Genomic DNA, 26,386 nt, shown 5'->3' with positions numbered 1-26,386 from the left:
AAAACACAACTGTGTGGGATCAGCCCGGCAGCGTTTGACACCTGACGAATCTGCAGCAGGAGGCTGCTGTGAATTGGAGGGGCAGGGTGTGGCAGCTGTCCCAGCTGCCCTGTCCCTTCCCTGTCCCTGCTGCCACGCTCCGGGAACGGGAGGATGAGGAAGGAGCCTCCCTGCGAAGCTCCCCGCTGGAGAAGCACTCCCGGCGGTGGCATTTGGGATGGCAGGGGGCCGGGCAAGGGAGTGCTGTCCCTGCAAGCCCTTGTGCCCCAGGGACACACCGGGAGGGATGCTCCCTATCCGCTGGACTGGGCTCCAGCTGCCAAGGAGGATCCAGGGCGGGAGTCAGGCATGGGCTGGGTGGGGAACATCCCCCTGCTCTGGGCTCTGGACTCCTCTCACAGCTCCAGCCCCGTGTCCCAGGCTGTGGCCAGGCCCTTGGCTGACCATGGAATCTTGGAATGGTTTGGGTGGGAAGGGACCTCAAATTTCATCCCATCCCACCCTCTGCCATGGGCAGGGGGACACCTTCCACCATCCCAGGGTACTCCAAGCCCCATCCAACCTGGCCTTGGACACTTCCAGGGATCCAGGGGCAGCCACAGCTTCCCTGGACACCCCTGTCCAGGGTCTGTCCCAGGGCACAATCCCAGCCAGCTCTGCCACCCCCACCCCAACACTGTAAAAAGCTGTTTAAAGGTGATGTTGTGGCTGGAAATCCTGAACTCTGCTGGGAGGGTTCTGGAAGTACCAGAAGGAAGATTCAGACCTTCAGAGTGCAGAGTTTGGCTCTTAAAATGCCATTTTTAGAACTCCAGGTGCAAGACAACGTCTGGCACTGTGGGGTTGAGACATCTGGGTGCTGCTTTCATTTATCAGATCCCTTTTGCTAGAAAGTGCCCCTTTGGCCTCTGGCTTTCTCCCTGGTGGTTATTTTGGTAGTTTCCTGTCCATATTTTTTTCCCCTGCCTTTTTTTTTTTTTTTTTTTTTTTTTTTGTGACGAATCCCATTCTTGAGAAAGAAGGAGGGAAAATTGACTCCTTCTTCCTTTCCTCCCGGGCTTGGAGCAGCCTGGGATAGTGGAAGGTGTCCCTCCCCATGGCAGGAGTGGCACTGGATGGGTTTTAAGACCCTTCTCACCCAAACAATTTCATGATTCTCTGAAAAAAAAAAAAAAAAAGCCCAAATTAAACCCAAACCTCCTGCCCAGTCTAAGCTCTGCTCTGGAGTTAAACCTGCCTGCTCTGTCCTTAATTGACCTCACGCTGCTCTGGCAGATGCAGCTCTGCATCCCTGACAGCCCAAAGGAGTCAGGGAGAAAAATGCTGCTGCCACCAGACAGCTGCTGGAGGCACCACACACCAGGAATTTCACATCAGGGATCAGCCAGGGAAAGGGACAATAAATTCAGCAAAAGCAATTCAATAAAATCAGTGTTAAATTCTATTTCTCTAAATCCCAAAGGCCCAATTCCAGGTTTTCAAGCAGAGCTGCTGGTGAGGGATCATAGCAAGGGCTGGAGCTGCACCTCCCTGCTCCAGCTGCACAAGGACAGAAACACTCCAGAAACCCCAAGGCATCATTCACAGGAAAAAAAAATACATGTAAAACATCTGTGATATGGTTTTTTCTAATTCTTTGACATCAAAACCTTTCCTCAACTTCCTCACCTGTAAAAAGCATGAGGCTGTCCTTAATACCCAAATTTTTTGACCATTCCACACCTCAGTCAGTTTTTAAGGGGCAGGTATGGAGAGGACATACCCACAGACCTCTGTGTCACATCCAGGGCAGAAATACCCCTCAGACCTGCTGTCCAACCCTTCTCCATGATCCAGTCCCAGATATCCCAGGAATATGGCCAAAAAATACCCAGTTGGACAGAAAGCAAATTGAGAGAGCTGGTAAAGTAAGAAAATCAAAATAAACCTTGTTTTTATAATACTGGAGTAAAAAAACTCTGATCCTCTCTATGTTTTAAGTTATTTCTATTATGTAAGTTATTTCTAGAAGTATTTAAATAAGTTATTATTTATTTAATTGATTTATTTCTATTATTTCCAAGCTGTAATCTGGGGGCCACATAGAAGGTTTTACACACCAACACCCAAATCCAGGACTTTTCAAACCACTCATCTCCAGCCCCATAAAGGCTTTTAAAAGTTTCATTTTTGTATTAATAAAATAACTGCACCCCAAGCAGCTCAGTTCCACTGAACCAACCTTCAAGCACTTAAAAAGGCTGAGTAGGAAAGCAGCTTCCAGCCTCCTCCTTTGGAAAGGGCATGGAAGGAGAGATGGGAAGCAGCTGCTGACAGGGAAATGCTCTTTCCTGTGGGGCAAAATTGCCACAGAGTCCTTTGGCCTTGAGAGATTCCTGCTCTTCTGCAAATCAGGAAAAGAGCCAAGGAAAGGATAAAAAGAGAAAAAGCCAAGAGCTGAAGGTGGGAGGTCAATGCAGAGGGATTTCTGTGAAATCACAGAAATTTCCCCATTTCAGCAAGAAATGTGGTGTTGCTCCTCTGGTCTGTTTATGGATACTGGGAACACAAACCAGCAGTGGGACAGGAACCAGTAAAACCAGTTCACTGTCCAGATCATCCTGGGAATATACAGCCCCATCCCCCCTGAAAGGGCAGCCCCAGACAAACCAGCACCCCAAAACCAGCTGCCAGCTTGGCTGGATTCACCCAGCTGTGGTGGGAAGAGTCCTCTTTGTCCAAAAACAACATTGGAATGGGCACAGCAGAACACAAGGGCGTGGAAATGTGGTTCTGTGTGGGACAAAGCAGTGTTTTCCCATTGTCAATGAAAATGGAAGCTTTTGTGTTTTCCCTGAATTAAAAAAAAAAGAAGAAAAGAGACAATTTTTTGCTGTATCCCTGCTAAAAGCATGGAGTCACCTGGAATGACTGAAAGGAAAATGGAGCAAGGTGCAAACTGCAGGTGGGAGCTGAGGAAGGGCCAGGAAAGGAGCTTGCATGTTCTTAAGGACTTAGCAGAGAGCCTGGAACTCCCCTAAGGAGATTAATGAAATCCATGTTGGAGGCCAGGCAGAGTCCCAGCTGTGGCACAGGGACTCAGACAAGCAGGAATGTTTCACTTGGGACAACAAACCAGGATCTGCTCTGGATCCCAAGGATCCCACTGTGGTTTGAGTGTTGGGTGCTCAGACAGGGAGAAGAGGTCTTTGCCTACAGGTGTTACTGTCCAGGAACTGTTTTTCATCTCCCTGCCGGGTGGTTCAGCAGGAAAATAAATCCCAAGGAATTCCCTGCCCTGCAAGGTCTGCACAGCCACAAACACCTGAAACTGCAAGAAACTTCAAAGGAAGTAAAACAACTCCTGGGACACGGGAGGGGAGGAGGGATTTTTATTGTACACAGGGCAGAAATCCCTTCTCAGTTACAGACAGGAATCAAGGGAAACCTCGTGGATTTCCACCTGAAGAAGCAGGGCAGAAAGAGGCTCAGCCTCCCCCAAAAAGGCCAAAAGAACAGCACATTCTGAAGATGCAAATTAAGATTATATCTGCAAACAAAGCCCAGTTGTAAAGATCTTCATGGTAAAATGTTAACCAACTAAAAGAGATTTACAGTGATTTATCCTTCTCCTCCTGGGAGAGAATCAAAAGGCTCAGCAGAGCAGGCTGGGGAGCTGGGCAGAGGGAGGAGGTGTATTTTGTGATAAGCCTCAAACAATGTCCCTGTTGAGTGTCTGCACTGAGCTGGAAGAAAATAAAATCTCTGACAAAGCAAGAAATTCTGCAAAGACAGCACTGGCTCCCAGAGCTGGGACAGGAATTAGAGACCCACGAGCACACACAGACACACCCCCTGTGCAGGGACAGGATTCCCTGGAGATTTTATCCCCTTTTGAGCAAAAAATAAGGACTGGACTGTTCCCCAAGAAATGTTTATTTCCACAAAACTTGCATGAAAAAACCACACTTTGGTTTAACTGTGAGTTAATCAGGTTTGGAACAAACTCAAATGGGTTTGGAACAAACCATCTCCCTGCTTTGAGAGGATTTTATGTGCTCATGAAGCAAACCAGCAGAACCACCAGAAAATCTGCTTTATCTTCCCATTTTTATCTCCTTTTCCAGGTGCCAGCGCCAGCTGAGAGCTCCAATCTCTCTGCTCCTCGTGGGCTCTGCAGCCCTGCCTGACCCAGGTGTCCCTGGGTGACCCAGAGCTGGCCTGAGCCACTCCACACCTGGAACAGGATGAAGGGAAATGTGCAGGGGGAGTTTGTGGAAGGATTAGGATGACTGGAAGTGGTTTGCACATGCAGATAATTCTCTGTGAGCAAAGAGATTTCCCAGTGCAGCAGCACCAACATTTTCACTCCCTGCAATCCCAAAGAGAGAAGCCACAGTCTCTGTCCAAGTAGGAAAGACTTTAAGTGGTTTCAGTAGCATGAAATGAAGCCTGACAGTGACAGAAATACAAAATCCCACAAATAAAATGCAAAACCTCAGCCCTTGGCAAAGCTGGAAGCATCCCCCAAGCATCCGAAAGAACAGAGGAGGTTTGCAAAGCTCTGAAACACCCGGGGTTGGATTCCTGGGCTTTGTTCCTCATCCTGCTTTACCTGCACGGTCCCAAAAGGAGAAAAGGAACAGCACTCACCCTTTGCCAGCTGCACGAAGCCCAGGATGATGATGAGAGCCAGCGCCAGCAGCTTGGCCGCAGCAAAGGCGTCCTGCACACGGGTGGCAGCCTTGACACTGTAGCAGTTCACAGCTGTGAGCAGCACTGAGGGGACACACAGGGACAATGTCAGCACCCAGGGAGACACTCCAGATGCACCAAAAAGCACAAGGAATCTTTAGATGGGATATTGGGAAGGGATTCCTCCCCGTGACGGTGGGGAGGGCCTGGCACAGGGTGCCCAGAGAAGCTGTGGCTGCCCATGGAGCCCAGGTTGGATGGGACTTGGAGCATCCTGGGCTATGGAAGGTGTCCCTGCCCATGGCAGAGGATGGAATGAGATGATCTCCAAGGTCCCTTCCAACCCAAACCATTCTGTGATTCCTTTTTGCTAAAGCAACCAACCAGAGCCTCTTCCCAGAAGAGAAACTCATGGAAAGCTCTGCAGCCTCACACTTCTCAGTTCCGCCCTTTATTTTGGCAGTAAGTGGTGTGAACAGTGCCTGTGGTCCTCGGGACATGGAATGGCACTGCTGCATTGGAAAACACTTCTGAGGGCTTGGAAATATCAGCCCTGACTGCACCCCCAGCACCAATGGCCACAGCCCCTGTCCCATCGATCCCATTCAGTGCTGCTGGTGCGTGGAAACACTCCAGGGATGTCAGACCGAGCCTCCAGGACTGATCCATGGGGATTTTATAAAAACAACACCCCAAAGGCTCTCGAGGCCACACCACATGACCCTGCTGAAGGGAAAGGCGCCAGCCCTGCCCTGACCCCGGGCTGGACACAAACAACACCTGCAGGTCACTGGGGCAGGGGGGAAGGGAAGCTGGAGCTGCGGAAAGCCCCGGTGCCAGGGACAGCTGTGGGCCTGTGCCAGGGCTCCTGGGCATGGAGGAGAGGATTTCCCAGCACGGCACTGCCTCCCCAGCAGTATTTGTTTGCTGAGAAGCTCCCGCTGCCCACAAGCTACCCTTTGGTTAATGCAACGACTGGGGGTTTATCTCCGACCTTTTTTTGCCATATCCCTCCCCCCCTTTCTCCTCTGTATCTCTCTCCTGCCAGCATGCCATTCCTGCCAGGCAGGGCACAGCCTGAACCAGGCCTTGTCTGAAGCCCCAGAGCTGCTCCTGGCTGAGCTTCACCTGCTGCAGAGCAAATAATGGCCAAGCTCTGCTGCCCTCACGAATCATTGACTATTTTGGTGCCTTGCTTCCCCCCCACACCCTCCTGCTTGTTATGGACACAGGCAAATGTCACACCGAGGGTGACTGCCCACGTGCTGGATGCCCCTTCTCCAGCCCAGTGACCCCCTGGCTGTCCCCTGGCCAGTCCCAGCCCTGAGCACTCACCAGCAGCTCAGGGAGGAGTAGATCCCAAATGTCCTCTCGGAGCTGGAGGCTTTTCCCCGCAGGATTCTTTCCCCACTGGCTTCTGCCCTCACACAAAGGCTCTTTCACAGAGCCTGCAGCTCTTTTTCACAGGAGCCCAAGGCCTCGACCAGAACCAAACAGCTGCTCCCCAGAACATCCCAGTCCCACTCTCCTGAGGGTATGAGCTGGATGTGCACTCCCAGCTTAGAGCCCAGAGCATCTGATCCCAGAATCACAGAAGAGTTTGGGTTGGAAGGACCTTAAAGATCCAGTTCCACCCCTGCCATGGGCAGGGACACCTTCCACTATCCCAGGGTGCTCCAAGCCCCATCCAAGCAGGCCTTGGGCACTTCCAGGAATGGGGCAGCCTGTGCCAGTGTCCCAGGACCCGATGGCTTTCAGGATCACTGGCTCCTTACCCCACCCTGCCATCTCCAGGATCCGCTGCCATTTCAACACAAGAGCATTTAAAGTGCGGAGAAGCGAGAGCTGGATGTGTCAGGAAGGAAAGCGCATGATCTGACCCATCCCACAAGAGTGACAGCCACAAGTAAACAAGGATTGGAGATGGATTTTGTATCGTGCCCTTGGAGCCCCTTTGGGAGTGTGGCTGAGACTGAAATGACCCTGAGCTGTTTTTGAGGAAGCAGAGTCGTGCTGGAGTCACAGGACAGCTGGGCTCTGGCCAGCAGCAGGGGTGAGTGATTGTGGTGACAGATGTGCCACACCACTGTCCCCGTGCCAGGGCCCTGCGCTGCTCTGGGAGATAAGGGACAGGGACAGACACACCATGGCCAGGCCTGAGGGTTCTCAGCCCCTAGAGCAGCCCTGTGCTGGTGGAGTCACAGCTCTGTCACCACACAGGGACACTGGGACACGTCTGCCTCCAGGGACAGGGCAAGGGACATGGTCAGACAGCAGGGAGGAGGAAACACAGCTTAACCAAGTGACCTTACAGTGCTACAAGGGACAAGGAAACACAGGGAATGTCACCCAGCAGAACTCCCACCTCATCCCTGAAGGCACCTCCAGTGAATCCTCACGGGCAGGGAGCTTTGGGGCCAGGATTCCCTTTGACCAGCAATTATGCTAAAAATAAATCTGCCCTTGTTTACAGAGGGATATTTAAAGGATGTGCTCACACGTCTAAAACCACGCTGCTGCTGCTGCTGCTGCTGCTGCTGCTGCTGCTGCTGCTGCTCCTGTGGTGAGGACAGCCCTGAGAGGTGTGACAGTGACATTCCCTGCCTCATTTAGGCATTCTGGGTCTGTGACAGGAACTGCTTCACCCCCACTTCAACACTGATTTTTAGGGGCTGTTTGCCATGTCCTGGTTCTGTACAGAGTCCCCTGGAGGGTGGTGGTGAAAATAAAAGGAAAAAGTTTCCTACACTGTCCAAGTATCCATGTTCAGCCCCAAAACCCCATCAGTGCCAAATAAACAGGCTTCCTAAAAACGAGAAAACACTTTGGGATCAGAGAGTAAACACGGCTGGAAGTTTCTGCCATGGTTGTCAGAGCCCTTGTATCACATTTCCCTCTGTTTTGCTTTTCCCACTTTAGAATAGTATTTGTCTTTCCTAAAGGAGCACGGTGGAGTTACTCCACTTCAATACTTCCAACATAGGAATGGCCAAAAATCCCCCAGTCTTGCCCATCAGGAAGAATCCTGCAGATGGCAAACAGGACGAGAGCCTTCTCCATAAAACTCCAGGATAAATTCCAGTGGCTGCTGAGCTTCTCAGGAGGCTGGGATTTCTGAAAGCAGCGAGTTTTGATTGCTTTGATCCCAGATGCTGCCCCACCACGCAGGGACTGCGGGATCCTCCTGGCAGCGCTCCCTCACCTCGGCTGAACCGCTCCAGGAAAAACACGGCAAAGCTGCACAGCTCCACCATAAATCAGGGCAGTGATACAGAGATCAGGCTGTGCTGCCCTAATTCCTGCAGTGTTTTCCTAAGGCTCCAGCCCTGTCAGACAGCAGCCAGGCAGAGCTTTGGAGTGACCCATCAGGAATCATTCTAGGAACAAGGATTTCAGCATGACCTTGACGTGCCACGGCCGGGCTGAGCCAGCAGCCCCTCTCCAAAGCTTTACATAATTGGGATAATAAGTGTTAGAAAGCTGAAGGGATGGCAGATAAACGGGGGGGGGGGGGGACTTTTCATAGAATCCCAGACTGGTTTGGGTTGGAAGGAACATGAAAGCTCATCTTGTTCCAGTCCCATGGGCAGGGACACCTTCCACTCTCCCAGGGTGCTCCAAGTCCATTCCAGCCTGGCCTTGGGCACTTCCAAGGATCCAGGGGCAGCCACAGCTGCTCTGGGCACCCTGTGCCAGGGCCTGCCCACCCTCACAATAACAAATGTTTCCCTTACATCTCATCTAGCCTGACTTACTCATCACTTACCACTCTGGCAGGAGAGATCCTGGATTTTGCTCTCTGGGTGCATCCCTTCATCCCTTCATGCCTCCAAGGACTGCTCCAGCCCAGCCTCATTCCAAGATTAACTCAAGCCACAAGGGAAGCCAGAGGCTTTCAGTGGGAAATCTGGCTTTCTAAAGACAAGAGGCTTCAATATTTCCTCTGTCCTGCACTGGCTTCAGGCATCTCACTGAACCTGCTCCACTGGCACTCACCTGCACAGCCAGGGAATTCCCCATTCCTGACAGGAACAAGGACAAACATCAGTCCCAGGACTTTACCCCCCCCCAGTTCTCATTTTATGGCTGTATCCCTTTGAAGTTGCCTCCCAAGTTCCTTCCCAGACACCATTCCCAGATGACAACAGGAAAAAATGCCTGCGAAGCAGCCAGAGAAACGGCTCAATCCCACCTAGAACACATCCAAGACAAATGCATGGAACAACAGCTCCTGTGTGTTCAGGGGAAAGGCAGGATGGGGGAGAGCTGAGGCTCTGCCCAGAGCAAACAGTGGGAATGGAGCCAGGCACAGGAAAACCTGGGCCGGCCACTTCTGATGCAACAGCCTTGGCAAGATTCCTGTCAGACAGGCAGGGCTGCAGCTTTCCCGGGATAACCGAGGGGAGATGGAGCAAAGCTCCAATCCCAGCCCCACATGGAACTGCCTGGGGGTGACAGGAGCTTGCTCAACCCAAGATCCTCAGCAGCTCTGCAGGTGAAATGATCCTGGAATGAGCACAGGAATTCCTGAGGTACTGGCGTGGCTGCATCGTGCTGCCTGTGGGGTCACACACACTTGCACAATGTCCCTTCTGTCCTTAATTTCACCTCCTGTAGGGTTCCCTGGGCCTGACCTGTGGGGCTGCCTGTGTAATTCCACGTACACCTCTGGAACAGGGATAAAGGTCTGGAAGTAGCTGCCTTTAGAGGACTAAACTCATTAACTTGCTCTGAATTCCCCAGAGATTCCTGTTTGTGGTATTACAGGACCCAGTGAAAACGCACGGCAGGTTGGGAAGTTGTGGAAAATAAAGGGAAAATGAAGGGAAATCCCCTCCATCAGCTTTCCTGCCAGGAAAACAAGGAATGTGAACTGTTCTACCATGCATAACTGTGTCTGTAACTCACATTTCCCAAGTGCCTGGCCCTTGCCACTGTAAGATGATGCTTTCTCATTTACCACCTGCCACTGGCTGACGTTGATTTTCCCTCACAATTACTCCCAGAATCCAGCTCCTTTCCCTTCCTCATCCCACAGAAAAGGCTGCTCCTTTCCCTCTCCATGAAGGGCAGGTGACAGACCAGCAGTTTTCTCTCCTACCAACCGTGCTGAAAGCAGGTTTCAGGCATAGACAGGACAAGCTGAGCCTGTGGGACCAAGGAACAAATCCCAGGGATGGCAGAGCACATGGAACAGGCACACAACATCCCATGGCTTTTAGGGAATTGCCGCCTGAGCCCACCAGAGGTTGGAAAAGAGTTAATCCACATAGGACAAAGGAAAAATTAAGTTATACTGACTAGAGTGGGTTAAACCCATGGGAAAATCAATTCACCGAGGCAAGAAACCCATACCAGTTTTATATTCCAGTGGTTGGGATGCCACAGTGCCTCCCAAAAGTCTCAGGTGTTTCCAGCTGCACAGTCCAACATGAGACAGGCAAGGTCACAGGCAGAAAATGCATCAGGAATTTCAAGCTGACAGGTATTGATTGAAGACTTTGTGCCCTGCAAGGTGGGGAAGGGTAAAAGCAGAGGGAAAAACTTTGCAGATATTTCTGCAAGGACAAATCTCTGGAGAAACTTAACACCCAGGGCAATCAGTCAGGAAAGGCAGAGGCCTGGGGGCACACGAGGCTGTTGGAAAGCACTTGGCCCCAGAACAAACGTGTCTATATTAAAATCTCCTTATAATAATCAACACAGCTGGCAACGCTTTCCAATTCCCTTTTTGTTCCTCTTCCCAAAACAGCAATCAGGGAATGGTGCACCAACAAAGAAGAAAGCAAAGGAGAAGGCAAACTGCCCTACCAAGGAGTTTAAAAAAAGGGATCATCTCCAAATCTACCCTGAGACCAGGAGCTCTGGACGTCCCAACAAACAATCCTGGACACCTTGAACAGGTCAAATCTGTACAACACCCCTATTCCCGTGGTACCAACATCCCATAATGACAGTGGGACACTCTGACACAGGAAAACTCCAAAGAATTCCCCAGTGTTGGGCCAGGTGGCTCCTACCTAGAGGCAGGAGTTGCTATTTTGTCTCCTTAGGAAGAAGCTTGTGATTTCCTGCCAAGGTTTCCAGAGGACATGACACAGCAGTTCCACAAACAGGACATTTTACAACAGGAAGACAAACAAAATATAGAGAGAAAAGATATGGAAAAGCTCTTTCTCCCTATTTCTTCCATTCCCAGCAAATTACCCATCCCAAGCTAAACATCTCCTCCACGCTCACCTCACCTTCCCAACACTGAGCAGCACTTGCTGGTATTTTATGTGCACAGAATTCAGCTCTGCATCCTGGCTGGAAAAAGTGGCTTCCCCACCCTTTGGATTGGCCATCTCTGGACCTTGGGACTATGAGACTCTTGGAATACTCCAAACAAGTGATGCTGCTTTGAATGAGGCTGACCCTGGAGGGGTTTTCCACACAAACCTTCCAAATTTGTTCATGCCGGAGGAGAAAGGCTCTGAATGATCTCAGTGATAACATAAATCATCCAAACACAGGAACATTTAATGGGATAATTGTTGTGAGAGCCAGGAGAGGGGTGCTGGAATTGCAGTGGCTGCTCACTGTGTGTTTCAAGAGCCCTCCAAGCCCTCATTGATTTCTGGAGAGTCCTGCGAGTGTCAGAGCCTGTTTTCATTAATGCTGCTCTAATTAAACACAGATTAAAAAAGCAACCTCAGCCTTGCAGGCCCTGCCATCCAGCAGGGATTCCACAGACTCCTTCCTTCCACTCCACTCCAATGAGGGCAATTTGCTGATGGAGCTTTAGTCTCTTAATCCCCCCTTTCTGGAGGAGAAACAATAAATCTTCAAAGCTTCACACCCAGCTTGTCCCGACTGATGAATTAAAAGGAGCAATGCTGCAGCATGAACCCATCTCAGACAGACGGGCCCTGGGTGTGTTTTGGGGTTGCTTTTCACCAGTTAACACCTGATGAGGTGAAAATCCACCTCCTCTGCCCTGCACACACCTGGACAAAGAGCTGAGCCTGGCAAGCTTGGAAGCAAAACCTTCATGTCAAATAAAGACATTCCTGCTTCCCACGGAACCCGTGATTCCTGGGTGGAATGCTGCCACTGGATATTCCCTTCCGGACAACTTGGCAGCTACCCTGGGCTGGATTCCTTCTCCTCCTGACTCCCAGGTTCCTCAGAGGAGTGTCAGGCACTTCCACAGGACAAGGGCTCTTAGACCTGGCTCAGCTCTGCCCTGGCTGCTGCTCACTCTTCCACTCTCCAGCTGCTCAAAACAAAAGAGACAAATGAGGAATTCATCAGCATTCCCCTGGAATTCCACGCCTGCAGGAGTGCCCAACAGCAGAGTTCAGAAGCAGTGAAGAAAGTTCAGATAAATTTTGAGGAAGATTAAAAATTCTCTGGCTTTGGAAGCAGCAAATATTGCTGTGCTGGGGTAATTAGTGCCAGATTTGCATACCTGATTAACAAGTGACACAAGAATTCAGAAGCAAACTCAAACTGCTGACTTGACGCTGAAGAGCAAGAATAAAATGATACACAACAGAATATCCTGCTGGAAGGGATCCACAGGGATTATCGAGCCCAATCCCAGTTTTCCACTGCAGAGCAGATCTTACTGTCAGGAAATTAGGGAATTCTGGAAGCTGTGTGGGGCACTCGGGCTGTGAGGATGTGTGGGATGAACAGCTCAGGCACTTGTGGAACACCAAGAACCAGCTCAGGGCTGGGAGCAGCTTCATCCCTTGTCTCCCTGATCCAATTTACTGTGCCACAGCCCAAACAGCTGGGAAGGTGCCTCTGTGCAAGCAGGAAATCTGCAAATTACCAGGGGGAAATGAGGAATAGCCAGGGTATCTTTAATAGATCAGTTTAACCCTTTCCATCCCTGAGCCCTCTCTGGAACACACACAGTGCACTGGTGAGTTTTAATGATTTTTGTTAGGGTTTATCAGTTTGAATTGAAGAAATGTTCACATCCTGGCAGCAGGATGGGGAAGAAAGCCTGATCCCCTCACACCTGAGACAGAGCACGGAATCCACGGTTTAATTCTTTGCCACGTCCAATACTGACATTGTAATATAGATCTTCAAATATGCAAATTCAAGATCTAATAACTGTCCCTCCACCCACTATAGGAGGGGAAAACTGGTTTAGATGAGATCAGAAGTGAGAGAATTCAAATTATTGCTGGATTTTCACACAAATGCACAAACTCTGCTTCCCAAACTTTCAATCCTTGTGTTCCAAACACTTGGATGGATTTTGTGTTTGCTGTCCCTTGGCATTTGCTGCTCTGACTGATCAGTTTTAAAGTACCAAGCATCCAATCTCACAGGTAAAAAACATGTTCCAGTTTCTGAATCACCCAAGTAACCTACAGACTGGAAAGCCTTCAGCCAAATCTTTGGGGAACATAAAATGAGCCAGGCTAAGGATAAACAGCCTGACCCATCCTGCCCCAGGAACACTTCCCTGTAGTGGATTCCCAGCCTTTATTTGGCAAACACCACAGGCACTCCCGGTGCCCATGAAAGAAGCCCTGCATACCAACTGTGTGTAGATTACAATCTCCAGAGCAGAAAATACTTATTTGTAGTTAAATTCTCCTTACCACCCACCTTGTTTTCCTCAGCACCTTTCAGGGGAACTAAATTCCCTCTTCCAGCCGTTTTTTCCTTTCACTCAAGCCTGTGATTTAGATTCTCTTAATGCATTAATTACATCTCTGAAGTTCATGGCGGCAAACACTGAACAACACATGATTTATTCAACTGTTCAACAGCAGCAAAGTGGAAACAAATAACTTGTTATTCCTCCTCTTACTACAAAAAACTGTGCAGCCAAGTGCACTTGGTGTGGAGATACAAACTTTGCAAGGAATAGAGCTGGGACTGTTCTGCAAGGCTGGATTTTGGCTACTGTATTCCAGCCCCAGGTCCCAAATTCCTCTGCTGCTTCCCAAGCTGCTCTCCCCCGTTCTGAGGTAACTCATTAATGTATGTGCTACAGCCTATGCACAAATAGGTCATTTTTTTCTACTCTAGAGCTTTTGAAAGGAATAAAAAGTCTCTCCCTGGGCAGTTAGTGTTTGAACAAAGCTGTTTGTTAGTCCCCACAAGTGTTGTGTGACTCCCTGAGCCCTTGGAGCAGATTTACTTCATTTATTGTTCCTGGGCCACGGTGTGGTTTTGGCACCGGGGAGATGAAAAGCTGATTCCAAAAATCCAAGTTCCAAAAATCAAAGTTCCTGAGAGCTGCCTTGCTGAAGGCGCTGCAGGATGAACAAACCTCTTGGAGCAAAGGAGACAACCCCAAATTTAACCCAAAGCATAAACAAAGCAAGAGCCAGCGGTGCAGGGGGGAGCAGAGTTTAAAGGAGAAACACATGGGAATGATGCAGATCTGGAGAACTCCAAACTCTTGCCTTGGCATTTCAGGATAAAGGTTCAAGAACAAATTCTGCCGCAGGCAAACTCCTAATTGCTACCAAAGGAAGGCTGGAGACACTTCTTGGAGAAGGATAAATGGGAATAAGACCTGGCTTCAAGGAGTTTCATGCTGCAAATCCCCCATCAGTGCCCAGATCCCAACATGGGCAGGTCTGTTTAACCCTGCACTGGGTTTTGATCAGTAAAATGGGAACAGAGACCAGTTTTGGGAATGATCCTGCAGATGAAAAGTCACAGCTAGGAACACGTCCTCAAAGGCTCTGCCAGCTCCAATCTGTGCTTGCACAGCAAAACTTTGAAAATCCTAAATTATGCCCCAATTCCTTGGTTTTTCAGCAAGGAACACAAATGCCACGTGAATCCATGCCCCTCTCCTGTGTGCCCCTGAGGAAACCACAGTGCACACTGGCCGGAAAGCTCAAAAACCAGATTTCCAAAAGGCAAGACACCCATCAGCAGCACTATTCCCTGACCACGTTACAGCTTTCTTAGTTAAATGAGTGCATTTCCCTAATAAACACCCTCCACGCTGTAAGAAACTTGGATGGAAATGCACGTGCCTGCCTAGGTATCTTTATATTCCTAAAAATTCAGCTGGGGACTGAGAAATTTCAGTGTTTGCCTGAAGAAAGCACAACCCACTGCCCTGCCTGTTATCAATCCTATAATTAGCCATATAATTTACCTCCCAAAGCCTGGGTCAGGTCGGCTATGAGACATTTCCAGACAATATATCTTCCCATAACGACCATGTGCTGCAGCTTTGGGATGCCTGAGATCCTCAGAGAGGGAAGGAATCTCACACAATCCCCTGGGAAAGGGCAGCACGAACGAGCAGCCTCCTCATCACCCAAAATGCAGAAGTATGGAGATCACCTGGCTGTGGTTTTGCACAGTGAATAAATGCTTTATAAATCCCTCACAAAATTATATCCTCTCCCAATGAACATCTTTATAAAAGCATTACATTCCAGCGGAGCAGAACGGATTGAACGGGAAATGAGGAGGGAAAGGCAGGACACGGACCTGTATTTAAAGGATTGAGAATTTCAACGGGGTGACTTTGCAGTCACCACAGGAACGAAAAATAGGATTTGAGTGACAAAACTGCAGAGCCCAAAATACCAGAGAGGTGATAAAAACTGCAGCAGGAGCTGTGTGCCCTGGCAGGGCTCTGTGTGCCCAGGTTGGCAGCCCTGGCCCTGAATTCATCCCACCGTGACTGAACTTGTCTGCACGGCAACGCTTCAGAGACAGAACGGTTGCTAGCGAAAAGAAACCCCACCAAAGCAGGTTTGGAGCTCGGTGTCAGCGCACACACGGCCGGGAAATATCTCCTCTCGCAAGTGGTGCTGAAAGCAGCTCAGGGGCGTGTTCAGCACCGGCTGCTGGTGAGAGATAATTGTTCCCCTCGCCCAAACCCGCACATCAATGCCCATCCCGGCCCTGCAGAGCCTCGGCACAAGGGGCTTTTACCCTGCCCGGGCACAGTCCTGATGGAGAGCACAAGAAATCCTATCCCAGCTCCCAGGAAAAAAAGCACGCTGTGTTTATCACACGCTGCTCGCTGCGCTGTCGGGAATCAGAGAGCCTCACTAGCTCACAGCTGGCATTTGGGGAATTTTTTGCTCAATTTTTTACGGATGGGGCCATATTTTCTGCTGTGGCTATTCAAAACAGCCAAAAAAATGGAGGCAGCATGCAGCCACAGTATCACAGGAGAGATGGTGCAGATCTGCTGGGGAGGTGATGGTGAATGAGGAACCACGTGGAGCAGGGCAGCAGGAACCTGCAGAGGGTCATCGAATCACGGAATGACTTGGGTAGGAAGGGAATTTAAAGCCCATCCCGTTCCATGGGGCAGGGTCACCTTCCACTAGACCAGGATGCTCCAAGCCCTGCCCAAGCTGGACACTTCCAGGGATGCAGGGGCAGCCACAGCTCCTCAGAGAAACATGTGCCAGGCCCTCCCTACCCTCACAGGGAGGAATTTCCTTCCAATATCCCATCTAACCCATCCCCTGTCAGCTGAAAGCCACGAGCGGCTACTTACGGACACACAGACAGGCCACCAGCTTGGCAGCCTCATCGGGCACGGGGCACGTGGGGAAGATGGGCTTGAGCAGGTACGTGGCGAACACCAGAGCCACGATGTACTGCGAGGAGGGCCGGATGATGAGCAGCTCTATCCAGAGCTTCAGGAAGGCGGGCAGGGAGCCGTACACCTCCAGCATATAGGCGTAGTCTCCGCCGGACTTGGTGATGGTGGTGCCGAGCTCGGCGTAGCACAGCGCGCCCACGATGGAGAAGGCGCCGCACACGGCCCAGACCACGAGTGACAGCCCCGGCGAGCCGGCCTCCCGCAGCACGCCCGTGGGGGTGACGAAGATGCCGGAGCCGATGATGGTGCCCACGATGATGGCCACGCCGTTCAGCAGGGTGATGTTCCGCTGCAGGGTCACCCCCTCCGCCGAGCCGCAGGGCGATGGCGAGCGGGCACAGCCGTTTTCCTGCGCCCCTTCCAGCATCTTCTCCATCGCCTGCTTCTCATCTTCCTGCGCCAGCGAGGCGGCCGAGCCGGCAGGGCTCCGCTTCTTCACGGCATTGCCGGGGGAGCTGCCTCCGCTGGCAGACATGGTGGCGGAGCAGGGGAGCGGCGGAGCGGCCACGCCGCCACCTTCGGCCGCCCCTTTTGTTCCGGCGGCGGTGGGCCGGGCTCCGTTCCGGGGGGAGGAGGAGGAGGAGGAGGGCAGGAGCTCGGGGGGGATGGTGCAGCCCCCGGCTTACGCTCGGCCCCGCTCTCAGCCCGGCCCCCTCCGACCGTCCCCGCGCCCCAAAAGGGGACGGCAGGAGCCAAGCGGCCCCCCCGCAGCTCTGGCCCAGCGCCGGGTGCAGCGTGCTGCTCGCTCCCCGCAGCGGCCCTTCTCCTCCCTGCATGAGCGCTGTGTTCTTACCGGCAAGGGCGGTGTGTTCTGTGTGATCGTGTAAAGGAGAACGGATCCCTCTGTGTGTGTCCAAACCCGCAGATCCTGCCTCTCCCAGCTCCCCCCCAGCCCCATCCTGCTGGGCTTTTCCATCCGAATACACAAGCACAGGGCAAGGCCCCGGCGCTGCATCCCCTGCACCTCTGCAGAGGCGCTGCAGGAATCAGCCCCTCCTGTCAGACACCAAAAATCGCCAAAAGGGCTTGTCTGCAAAATAAATAATTCACCAATCTCAAATCTGACAGATGCCAAGTCACCAGAAATGCTTGTTTGCAAAACGAAAATACAAAATAATTCACCAATCTGGCAGTCGTGCAGGCAAAAAGGGCAGTGCCTGCTCACTGAAGGCAGAGGTGCATCCACGGAGAATCACTTGGATGCTACAATAATGCCCAAGGAGCCAATCCTTCAGCAAATTCATACTCCCTCTAGGAGAGAAGCTCGGAGGCTCCAGCCTGGAAGCTCTGATTCCAAACGTTCCCTCTGAGAGTGGAAGTGGTACCTGTGAGGAGCTGCTTCCCAGCGAGTGCTGCACACGAGGAGTGGAGCCCAAGCTCCAAACCCCAGGGTTGGTGTCCCTCCTCCCGGAGCACCCTCCTCTGTGCACGTTTCAGACAGGCAGGAGATGGGGTGGAAGGTTTTATCCAAGAGAACTCCAGGGAAACGTGAGATCGACATTCTGGGGAAAAAGGGCACATTTCAGTTACATTTCATTTCCATCACGACCGCTTCCCGCCATTCCAGGAATCCCAACCAGCCCAAGCCTCGGAGCACTAATCCGAACCTGACATCTAGTGGCTGCTCAGGGGCTCAACAACCTGCGGCTGACTTTATGTAAACATCCAGGTTTAGGAAGAGAGCAAAGACAGAAATTACCTTGGCACCGAGCACGTTCTTCCAGTTTTCAAGGAGAAATGGGACCTGAAGAGACTGGAAAGACTCTGACAATTAATTAAAAACAAACAACAAAACATTTATCATGGTTTTTCTGTAACCCCAAAAGCCTTTATTTGACCTTACCGGTTTACCATTACAGGCAATTTTTAGAACTGCATTTCATGATTTATCCCAGGTAAAATGTTCACAGGACCACGAAGTCAGGAAAAGAAGCACATACTTACAACATTTGGGATTATCCCTGTGTCAGCCTTGTTACATCAGGATCCAGCACACAGGACTGGGATTGAAATTAAGTATTTGCTTCAGGGTGTTTTCAGAGGAATGCTCAAACTCAGTTACGGATTGGGGGAATAAAATCATTCATCAAGGGATTCACTTCAGAGCTCCAGGCCAAGCTCCTCAAGGCCAACAATGACCTAGAACCGGATCTTCCGATTTGGAAGAGCCCCACAGGGATCAAGTCCAACTCCTGGCCCCAAGAATCCCACCATGGGCATTTCACACCTGACATGAACCCACACAGGCATTTCCATGAACTCTCACAAGCACGGGACAGAGTTATCCTGTTCTTATTCTTCCAGAAGGGAATTTCTTACTGGACTCACAGCAAAGAACCCAGAAATCCCAGGCTCCAGAGGCAGTGGAGCAGCAGCCACTGAACTGTTCCACTGTTCCACTGTTCCAAGCCCAGCACATACTTGACTCTCTTGCAACTTAATCCATGGAAGTTAATTCTGCAATTGTTTTTCCATTTGTACTCCTGAGAAAACACCAGCCTGGCATTGGGGTGTGTTCCCAGAGTGCTTGATATCTTCAAAGCACTTCCCAAATGCCGAGTGTTGTTATCAGCCCGGCCACGAACATTACCTCTCCTCAGGCCCCCAAGTTATTCCGCAGGATCTTTGAAGACTATTTGATTATCCAATCAGCTCTCCATATGCTAACACTCAGGCACTCGGAGTTTGGCACATCAAAAAGGAGGAGGGAAGGAATGATTTGTCAGGAGGACAAACAATGTGCAGGAGCAGGAGCAAATTGGCCATTTGTGAGGAGCGATGAGGATGTTTTTAACCAGTTCTTTGGAAAAGCTGCCTTGATCCAGCCACCCTGCTGGCAGCAAATCCCCCATTTCTTCAGCAAACACCTCGGCTGTGCTGATAAAGAGCTCAGAGCTGGTTTTCCTGGGTAAATGGAAGTGGTGGCAGCTTCTAGAACCATTAAATGGTCACAAGAGCAGAGCTGGCCTCACTCCTGACCTGTGCCACTCTTTCTCCAGAAGAAAATGGGCTGCCCATCCCACAGCAGAGTTGGGGAGCCTTCTGTAAACATAATCTACAATTATTTTAGGGGGATTCCTTAACCAGGAATAGAATCTCCTGGTTTTTCCTATCAAAAGAAACTTCTTTGGATTAATCCAGCTAAACAAAACCTGTCTGTGTGACAGCTGGACTCCAAGCGTGGCTCAGCTGGGAGACAGAGAAATTAATGCTTATTTCACCCAATTTTCATAGAATCATGGAATGGTTTGGGATGAAGGGACATTAAAGCTCATCCAGTTCCAACCCTGACACCTTCCACTGTCCCAGGTTGCTCCAAACTCCATCCAACCTGGCCTTGGACAGTTCCAGGGATGGGGAATCCACAGCTTCTCTGGGCACCCTGTGCCAGGGCCTCCCCACCCTCACAGTGAAGGATTCCTTCCCAATATCTCACCTAAATCCACTCTTACATCAACTTTTAATTGATATCAGTAATTTAATTTATTTAAAGGGGTATTTTAGGGTTATTTGAGAGCATTTTTGTAGCCACAAGCACTGAGTCACACCACACGTGGGCTCAAGGCTCAGTTTTGCCAAGGCCTTTGACAGGACAGAGGAAGGAGCTCAGCTGACAGGTCCAGTTTAATGGGCAGTGTCCAGTGAAGGAGTTCAGCAGAGATCCTGAAACCCTGGGATCCTGCTGGAGATGGCCTGTGGCATCTAGCTGGATGTGGTCAGTCATGAGATACCCTTCAGCAGCACAGAGAGCTCATTGTGCTTTCATTCTAACACAGTTCAGCAGAGTCTTTCAGAGCTTGGAATTATCACAGAACATCTGAGAGCTGATCAGACTCCACTCCTAATGAACTGGGGCATTCCCAAAGAGGAATTTGAGTATATTCTTTCACAGGAGATCTGATTGGGTTTTTTTTTTACTTGAAAAGCTTAATTACACAACAAGATACAGGCACGGGTTTTCTCTGTTCCTTTATTGTAGTTGCACACTAATGTAACAGTGTAAAATGCAGCAGCTGAAAGGTTCTATACATCAGGGGAAAACTCAGGGAAAGGGCCTGTATCCCAGGAAAAGAAAGCATTCCCTGTTCCAGGTGTTGTCTGCAGAGACAGTGATTTCAGTCACTTATGATCAGGCAGGTACCAGACATTAAACACACAATGTAATAAAGGCCACAGAAACGAGATGCACCAAGGAAAAAAAGCCAAGATGTGCCAGGAAATAAAAGTTAAAACATCCCAGATTAAGGCATGGAGGGACCCTTCCTCCAAAGCTGAATTCCAGTCCTCTAAAAACCTGTGGAGATCAAAGCAAACTCCAATTCTAGAGCTTTCAAAACGAGGGGAGACCCCTCTGTGCTGACAGAAGGCAGCACAAAAGTGGTCAGGAACAGCTGAAGAGTGAAAGTTCTGGAATGTAGGAACAGGGCTCAAACATTCCAACACCAGAGGAAGTTGTCCCAACTATGAAGTCACCAAGGACAAGGTAAGAGCAGCATTTCAGAGAAAGATTGAAAGGCAGCTGGAAGTCAGGCCAGCGCAGGCACAGCTTTGTGCTCCAAACCTTCTCCTCCCTTTCCACGGAGTTGTCCCAGAATTATCCCTGTAACAGCCTTTAATTCCTAGGATTTGCTGCCCCAGGAATGCCTCCCAGGGCAGTATTTAGTAATAAAGTGACTCTTCTGCAAGGAAAACACAAATATATGCTTTGACCCTTTCGTACTGTGCCACCCAAAAGAGCCCAAAGATTCCTCTTTAATTTAGTTGTGCAAAATCATCACAAAAATCAGCTCTAACCCAACCATCAAATCATTTTTCCACACAGAAATTCCTGAGAATTCCTGAGAGAATAAGGCACAGGGATTCCATCCCATCTCTTGCCTTACACACATGTGCAGGCACACAATTATTTCCCCCAAGTTAACATTCACAAGGTCAATAAAATCATTGTAACAGAAAAGTTAAAACTGAAAAAAAAAACCAAACACCCAAAAAAACCCCTTTGTGTTCATTTCCAGATTAATTCCAACAATCTGCCCTGCAGCTGAGCTCAGCCTGCCTTTAGGAGATGCTAAAACACTACACATAAATGCAGGACTCCAGAAACAGCAAAATAAATGTAACAAAACCCCTGTAAACTTCTTTTTGTAGCACAGCAGAGTTATTTTTTTATTATTATTAAGCCTGTTTCCAAGTATTTGAAGTGATCAGTGCTGAAATTGGAATTTATTCATTTTATGTCAGTACAAATAGGTGTGATGTAAATATGGATACAGCTTAACTGTGTGAGTGGATAATTCACTGTTCTCTAACAAAGCTTCCATGCCAATACTTGAACAAAGTAAATCTCTGTGAGAACTTTAAATAAATTCTATGAGAACTTTAACTGGATTGCTGGGAAGGGAATATCCCACATCCCTTTTGGTGGATACAGGGTGGTGAGTGTGTTCAAAAGGGATTTACACATCCAGGAACAAAATCTGATTGAGTGGAGCAAAGCATGGAGAACTCAGTGGGTGTGAGGCTGCTACAGAGCAGCTGAAGTTGAACAGTTACACCCTGGCAGTTCCCTAAGAAAATCTGAATTTGGGGTTTGTTGGGAAAGCTGGATTAACTGGTGATTCTTCCAAACTCAGTGGGAATTGCAAAGGCAATTAAAAAACTGAGAAGTTACAAAAGCTTTCTAAAAGATCCATTCATAAATGATAAGGAGATTGATGTACCTACAGCCCAGTGCTGCTGAGGCAGTTCTATTTTTAATTAAAAGGCAACATTAAGATGTCTTTGTATTACTTTTTTTTCTTTTAATGAGTAGAAAATATCTGAGCTGTTGCCGTCTTTCTCCAGGGTCCTCCTCAGAAAAGCGTCTGCAAGAACAGCACTGAACAAAAATCTCAAACTTAATGACTGGACCATTTTTATTATTATTATATATTCAAGCAAAAGGTAGAATCCTTTTCCTGTTGCCAGAACTGTAGATATTCCTTCCAGCTTTATTTTGGAATATATCATTCTCCAGCAAAATCATCACTGATGTGTTTTTGTGGCTAAGAGTCTGTGTGATGATGGCAAAGACTGCAGAGTTCAACTGAGATCATGGAATCATAAAATCATGGAATGGTTCGGGTGGGAAAGGACCTTAAAGCTCATCCAGTCCCACCGCTGCCATGGCAGGGACACCTTCCAGTATCCCAGGCTGCTCCCAGCCCCATGCGAAGAGAGATGGCACAACCGAGATGGAAATGTTCCCCCAGGCAGGGAGGGCTTGGGGGAAGTGGTGAAACCAAAGAGCTCCACTGCCACTGAACTCCCTACAGGAAAAATATCCTACACTGGGATAAAAGGAGATTTCCTTCCTTTTACCACCCAGAGTCACTCCAATTGAAGTGGCCACAGTTTCAGGGGACAAAGGCACAACTGTTGCACCATAACAACAGCCTGAGGCAGAGTTATTGAGGAAGGAAAGGCAGGATCTGGGCACTTAACTGGTTCAACAAGATTATCTCAAACCCTTAAAATCATCAAGGTCACACTAAAAAGTGTTAAGGTGCTTCGAAACAGAACACTTGGACTTTAAAAAAACAAAAGTACCTATTGGAAAGGTCTGGATTTAGCATTGCCAAGCCAGGTCATGGCTTTATTTGTGCTGAATCCCACCAGGAATCAAACACAGGGAGGAAAGATTCCTCAAAAGACTCCTCAAACACAACCATGGAGATCACACCAGGAGTTCAGAGCCAGAGCTGCTCCTCATCAGAAATCTGGTGCGTGAATTTCATTTGCTAAATACAGCAGAGCATGAAGAGCCAGAGAGAAAGGTGCTTGAGAGAAAATTAGTAGTAGTAGGATGTGAGAGGTAGGTAATCCTCGGGGCAGCTGGACCGTAACGTCTGGAAAAGGCTCAGAGCTGGCAGCTCACACAGCAGCTCTGCTTGGTCCACAAATCAATTCCAACCCCCACTGGACCTCGTTACCGTAAGGTGCAATAAAAACAAACTGGTCCCCACTTGCCCTGAAGCTGGGTGTGTCTTTTTATAGGAACATACATCTCAAGGCAAAACTTCGAAGAGAGCACACTGAGGTACTGAAATAAAACTCCTTTCTGGGTGCTGCATTTTGTCCGCACTCTCCTAGCACACGTTTCAGGAATTGGTTTGGATTTTTTTTTCCCCTAATCCCACTGGGAGGGTCAAGTGAGCCTTATCTAATCTTGCTTTCCTTTGACGTGATCAGTTTCCTGGGATCAATTGGACATTTTCACCTAATTTGCTGCCCTTTCCAGCCTTGAGATACTGGTGAATTCTCTTCTCCTCCCTTCTCCTGATATATTATTAACACAGGACAACAAAAGCAGCCAAAGCCAAAAGCTTCTACATTTGTTAAAAGGTTTTAGAAAAAGTCTTCTGGCTCATGGTATAGTTACAGTGGGCGTTCTGTGGCACCCACATCAAACACGGAATGTGCAGCCAACAGAATGGAAAGAGATCCTGGAACTCATTTTTGTCCTCTTGTCGTCCAAGGAAAAAGGAAGGTAAAATGTCTCTGAGACGAGCTAGTTCCCTTCCAGCTCTCTTCTCAGACATCAAACAATTCCCCAAAAGGACCTGATCAGTACTAATAGTTTTCATTTCTTCTCACTTCCTCCTTCCTATTTTTACCCGGGACTATTAATTCATGCAAGGTGTTACAAATGTACTGTGGTATTGGCTTCTCGCATGTTACATAATTGTTATCTTTTAGATGAAAAGGTGTGCCTCTGGCTCTCTGCCGAAGCACCCGGCCGTAGCGCCCTTTTTGCTGTTGTCTCCTAATTTTATTAAACTTTTATTATATAAAACTGTCCCTTTTCTTAAACTTTCCTTCAAATTCTACAAAGAGTGAAGCTCGTTTTTCACGGCTGCGCAGTTGCGGTGATCCCTCCGCGGGCAGGATCGCATCACAAATAGTCCCTCCGGCGGATACCTCCGCGGCCGGGCCGCATCATCGCTAACACAGGTATTTATAAATTCAAAAGAACTCGTTAACACAGAAGAAAGCAAGTACGCTTCATGCTGGGTGGGAAACAGAGTCTAACGGGATAAGAATTTTAAAGTTGTCCGAGACCCAAGGAAAGGAGCAAAGGGAAAACAAGAAAGAGAAGGAATGGGAGCCCCTGGCAGCATCGCCCCCTCCATTCCCGCCTGCCTCGCCCCAAGCCCAGGCTCCTGTGGCGCCGCTCGCAGCTGCAGCGCCGCTCCCGGAGCCCGCGGTCCCGCCTGTGCCGGCTCTCAGGCACCGCCCGCGGCTCCACCGCTTGTCCCGGCGGCGGCGGCTCCGCCGGTAGCCCCGCTGTTCCCGCCGCCCCCTCCAGCCCCTGCGGCTCCAGCGGTAGCCCAGCCCGCCGCTTTCGGTGTCCGTGTGCCCGGCCCCAGCCCGGCTCTCCGCTCCACAGCTCCCAGCCCGCCGCTTTCGCTGTCCCTGTGCCCGGCCCCAGCCCGGCTCTCCGCTCCACACCAGCCCAGCCCGCCGCTTTCGCTGTCCCTGTGCCCGGCCCTAGCCCGGCTCTCCGCTCCACAGCTCCCAGCCCGCCGCTTTCGGTGTCCCTGTGCCCGTCCCTAGCCCGGCTCTCCGCTCCACACCAGCCCAGCCCGCCGCTTTTGGGGCCCGCCCCGGCCCCGCTCCCGATGTCCGCGGCCGCTCCAGCAGCCCCTGCCCCCGCTGCGTTCTCTGCCGCGGCTCCATTGAACCCGGCTTCGGCCCCGCGGGCCGCGCTGGGCCCGCCGGCAGCTCGGCCTCCTGTTGCCGTGGCTGCTGCGGACCCGTGCAGAGGCTCCACGCCAGCCTCTGGTACCGGCCCCAAGAGCTGGTGCCCTTGGCGGTGCCGGCAGCAGCCTCCGCCTTTGCTCCCCCGCTCCTGGAGGAATCGGCCTCCGAGAGGATTCCCACCTCCTACCCCCCCTCCCTCCCTCGCCTGCATCGTTCCCCTGGCAGCGACCGCTGCTGCTGCTCCTCTGAAAGGAGAAGCAAAACAGCAAAGTTCCATCTCGAGGAACGAGCCCTTTCCGAAGGAAATAATAGCTGTAGATGGTTCTTGCAGATGTGTCCAAGGAAAAAGAATGTCAGGGTATGCTTTAGTTGATGGGGGGACTATGCACACTGGAATATTTAGCACACAAGAAGGGAAATAGATCTAGTGATTGAAGGTACGCTTTTGGAGGGGTGCACGCCTTTGGGAAAATGTGGGAAGAAAGGGGATTGCTTGGTTCAGAGGGAAAGGGGCTGATGCATGGGAGACTTGTTTTGGAGGTTTTAGAGGCATTGCCTGAAGAGGAATTGCCTGAAGAGAGAGCTGTGGTACATATGGGGGGACAGCGGGGGGGTGGCCTCAGAGATGGGAGGAGGCAGTTTGGCAGATCGGGGGGCTGAGGATGCTGCAGAGAATGGGATAAAAAGGGTTGTGTTAATTTTGACCTCGAAGAGCGAAAAATTGGAGACTCCAAAATTCAGTGAAACAGAGGAAAAAGAATGAAGTAAGAAGGGGGGGAAGGCCAGACGAATGTGGAAAATGGAAACTTCCTGACGGAAGGCAGTTACTTCATAAGTCACTCACCAGAAAAATATTTGAAAACATGCATCAAAAACCTCGTTGGGGTACTAAGGCTTTGTGTGATCACTTTCTAAGGAATTATGGGTGCATTGGAATTTATGGGTTGGCTAAACAAATAACTGAAAGATGTATGGTTTGCCAAAAAGTAAATAAGAAGGTGATGAGAAAAACAACTTCGGGAGGTCGTGAGTTGGCTCTCTGACCATTGCAAAGTATCCACGTGGACTTTACTGAAGTCCCCCACGTGCAGAGGTGGAAATTCTTGCTAGTAATAACAGAGCATCTTACCCATTGGGTGGAAGCTGTTCCCAGTGTCAGAGCCACAGCCAATGTAGTATGGAAAACCCTCTTAGAAAAAATTATTCCCAGGTATGGAATGATTAAGAAGATAGACACACTTTCCATCAAAAGTTTTACAGCAACTAACTCAAGCCTTAAGAATAAAATGAGAACTACATAGCCCATGGCACCCACAGAGCTCAGGACGGGTAGAGAGGATGGAACAAACTTTAAAGAGAACC

At 49.9% G+C, this 26,386-nt stretch overlaps 1 protein-coding gene across 1 annotated transcript in view; it reads right to left on the bottom strand.

Moving 5' to 3' along the window:
• Positions 1-16,938, bottom strand: part of SLC7A5 (solute carrier family 7 member 5) — a 35,192-nt gene extending 18,254 nt beyond the window's left edge. The window contains exons 1-2 of the mRNA XM_048316749.1: positions 16,175-16,938; positions 4,633-4,758 (exon numbers count right to left, since the gene is read on the bottom strand). Coding sequence (XP_048172706.1) covers positions 4,633-4,758; positions 16,175-16,757 — 709 coding nt within the window. The 5' untranslated portion in view covers positions 16,758-16,938. The remainder of the gene's footprint in view (positions 1-4,632; positions 4,759-16,174) is intronic.
• Positions 16,939-26,386: the final 9,448 nt, after the last annotated feature.

The sequence above is a fragment of the Corvus hawaiiensis genome, chromosome 12, assembly GCF_020740725.1.
Source record: "Corvus hawaiiensis isolate bCorHaw1 chromosome 12, bCorHaw1.pri.cur, whole genome shotgun sequence".
Lineage (NCBI taxonomy): Eukaryota > Metazoa > Chordata > Aves > Passeriformes > Corvidae > Corvus > Corvus hawaiiensis.
This window is presented reverse-complemented; position numbering and strand designations above follow the sequence as displayed.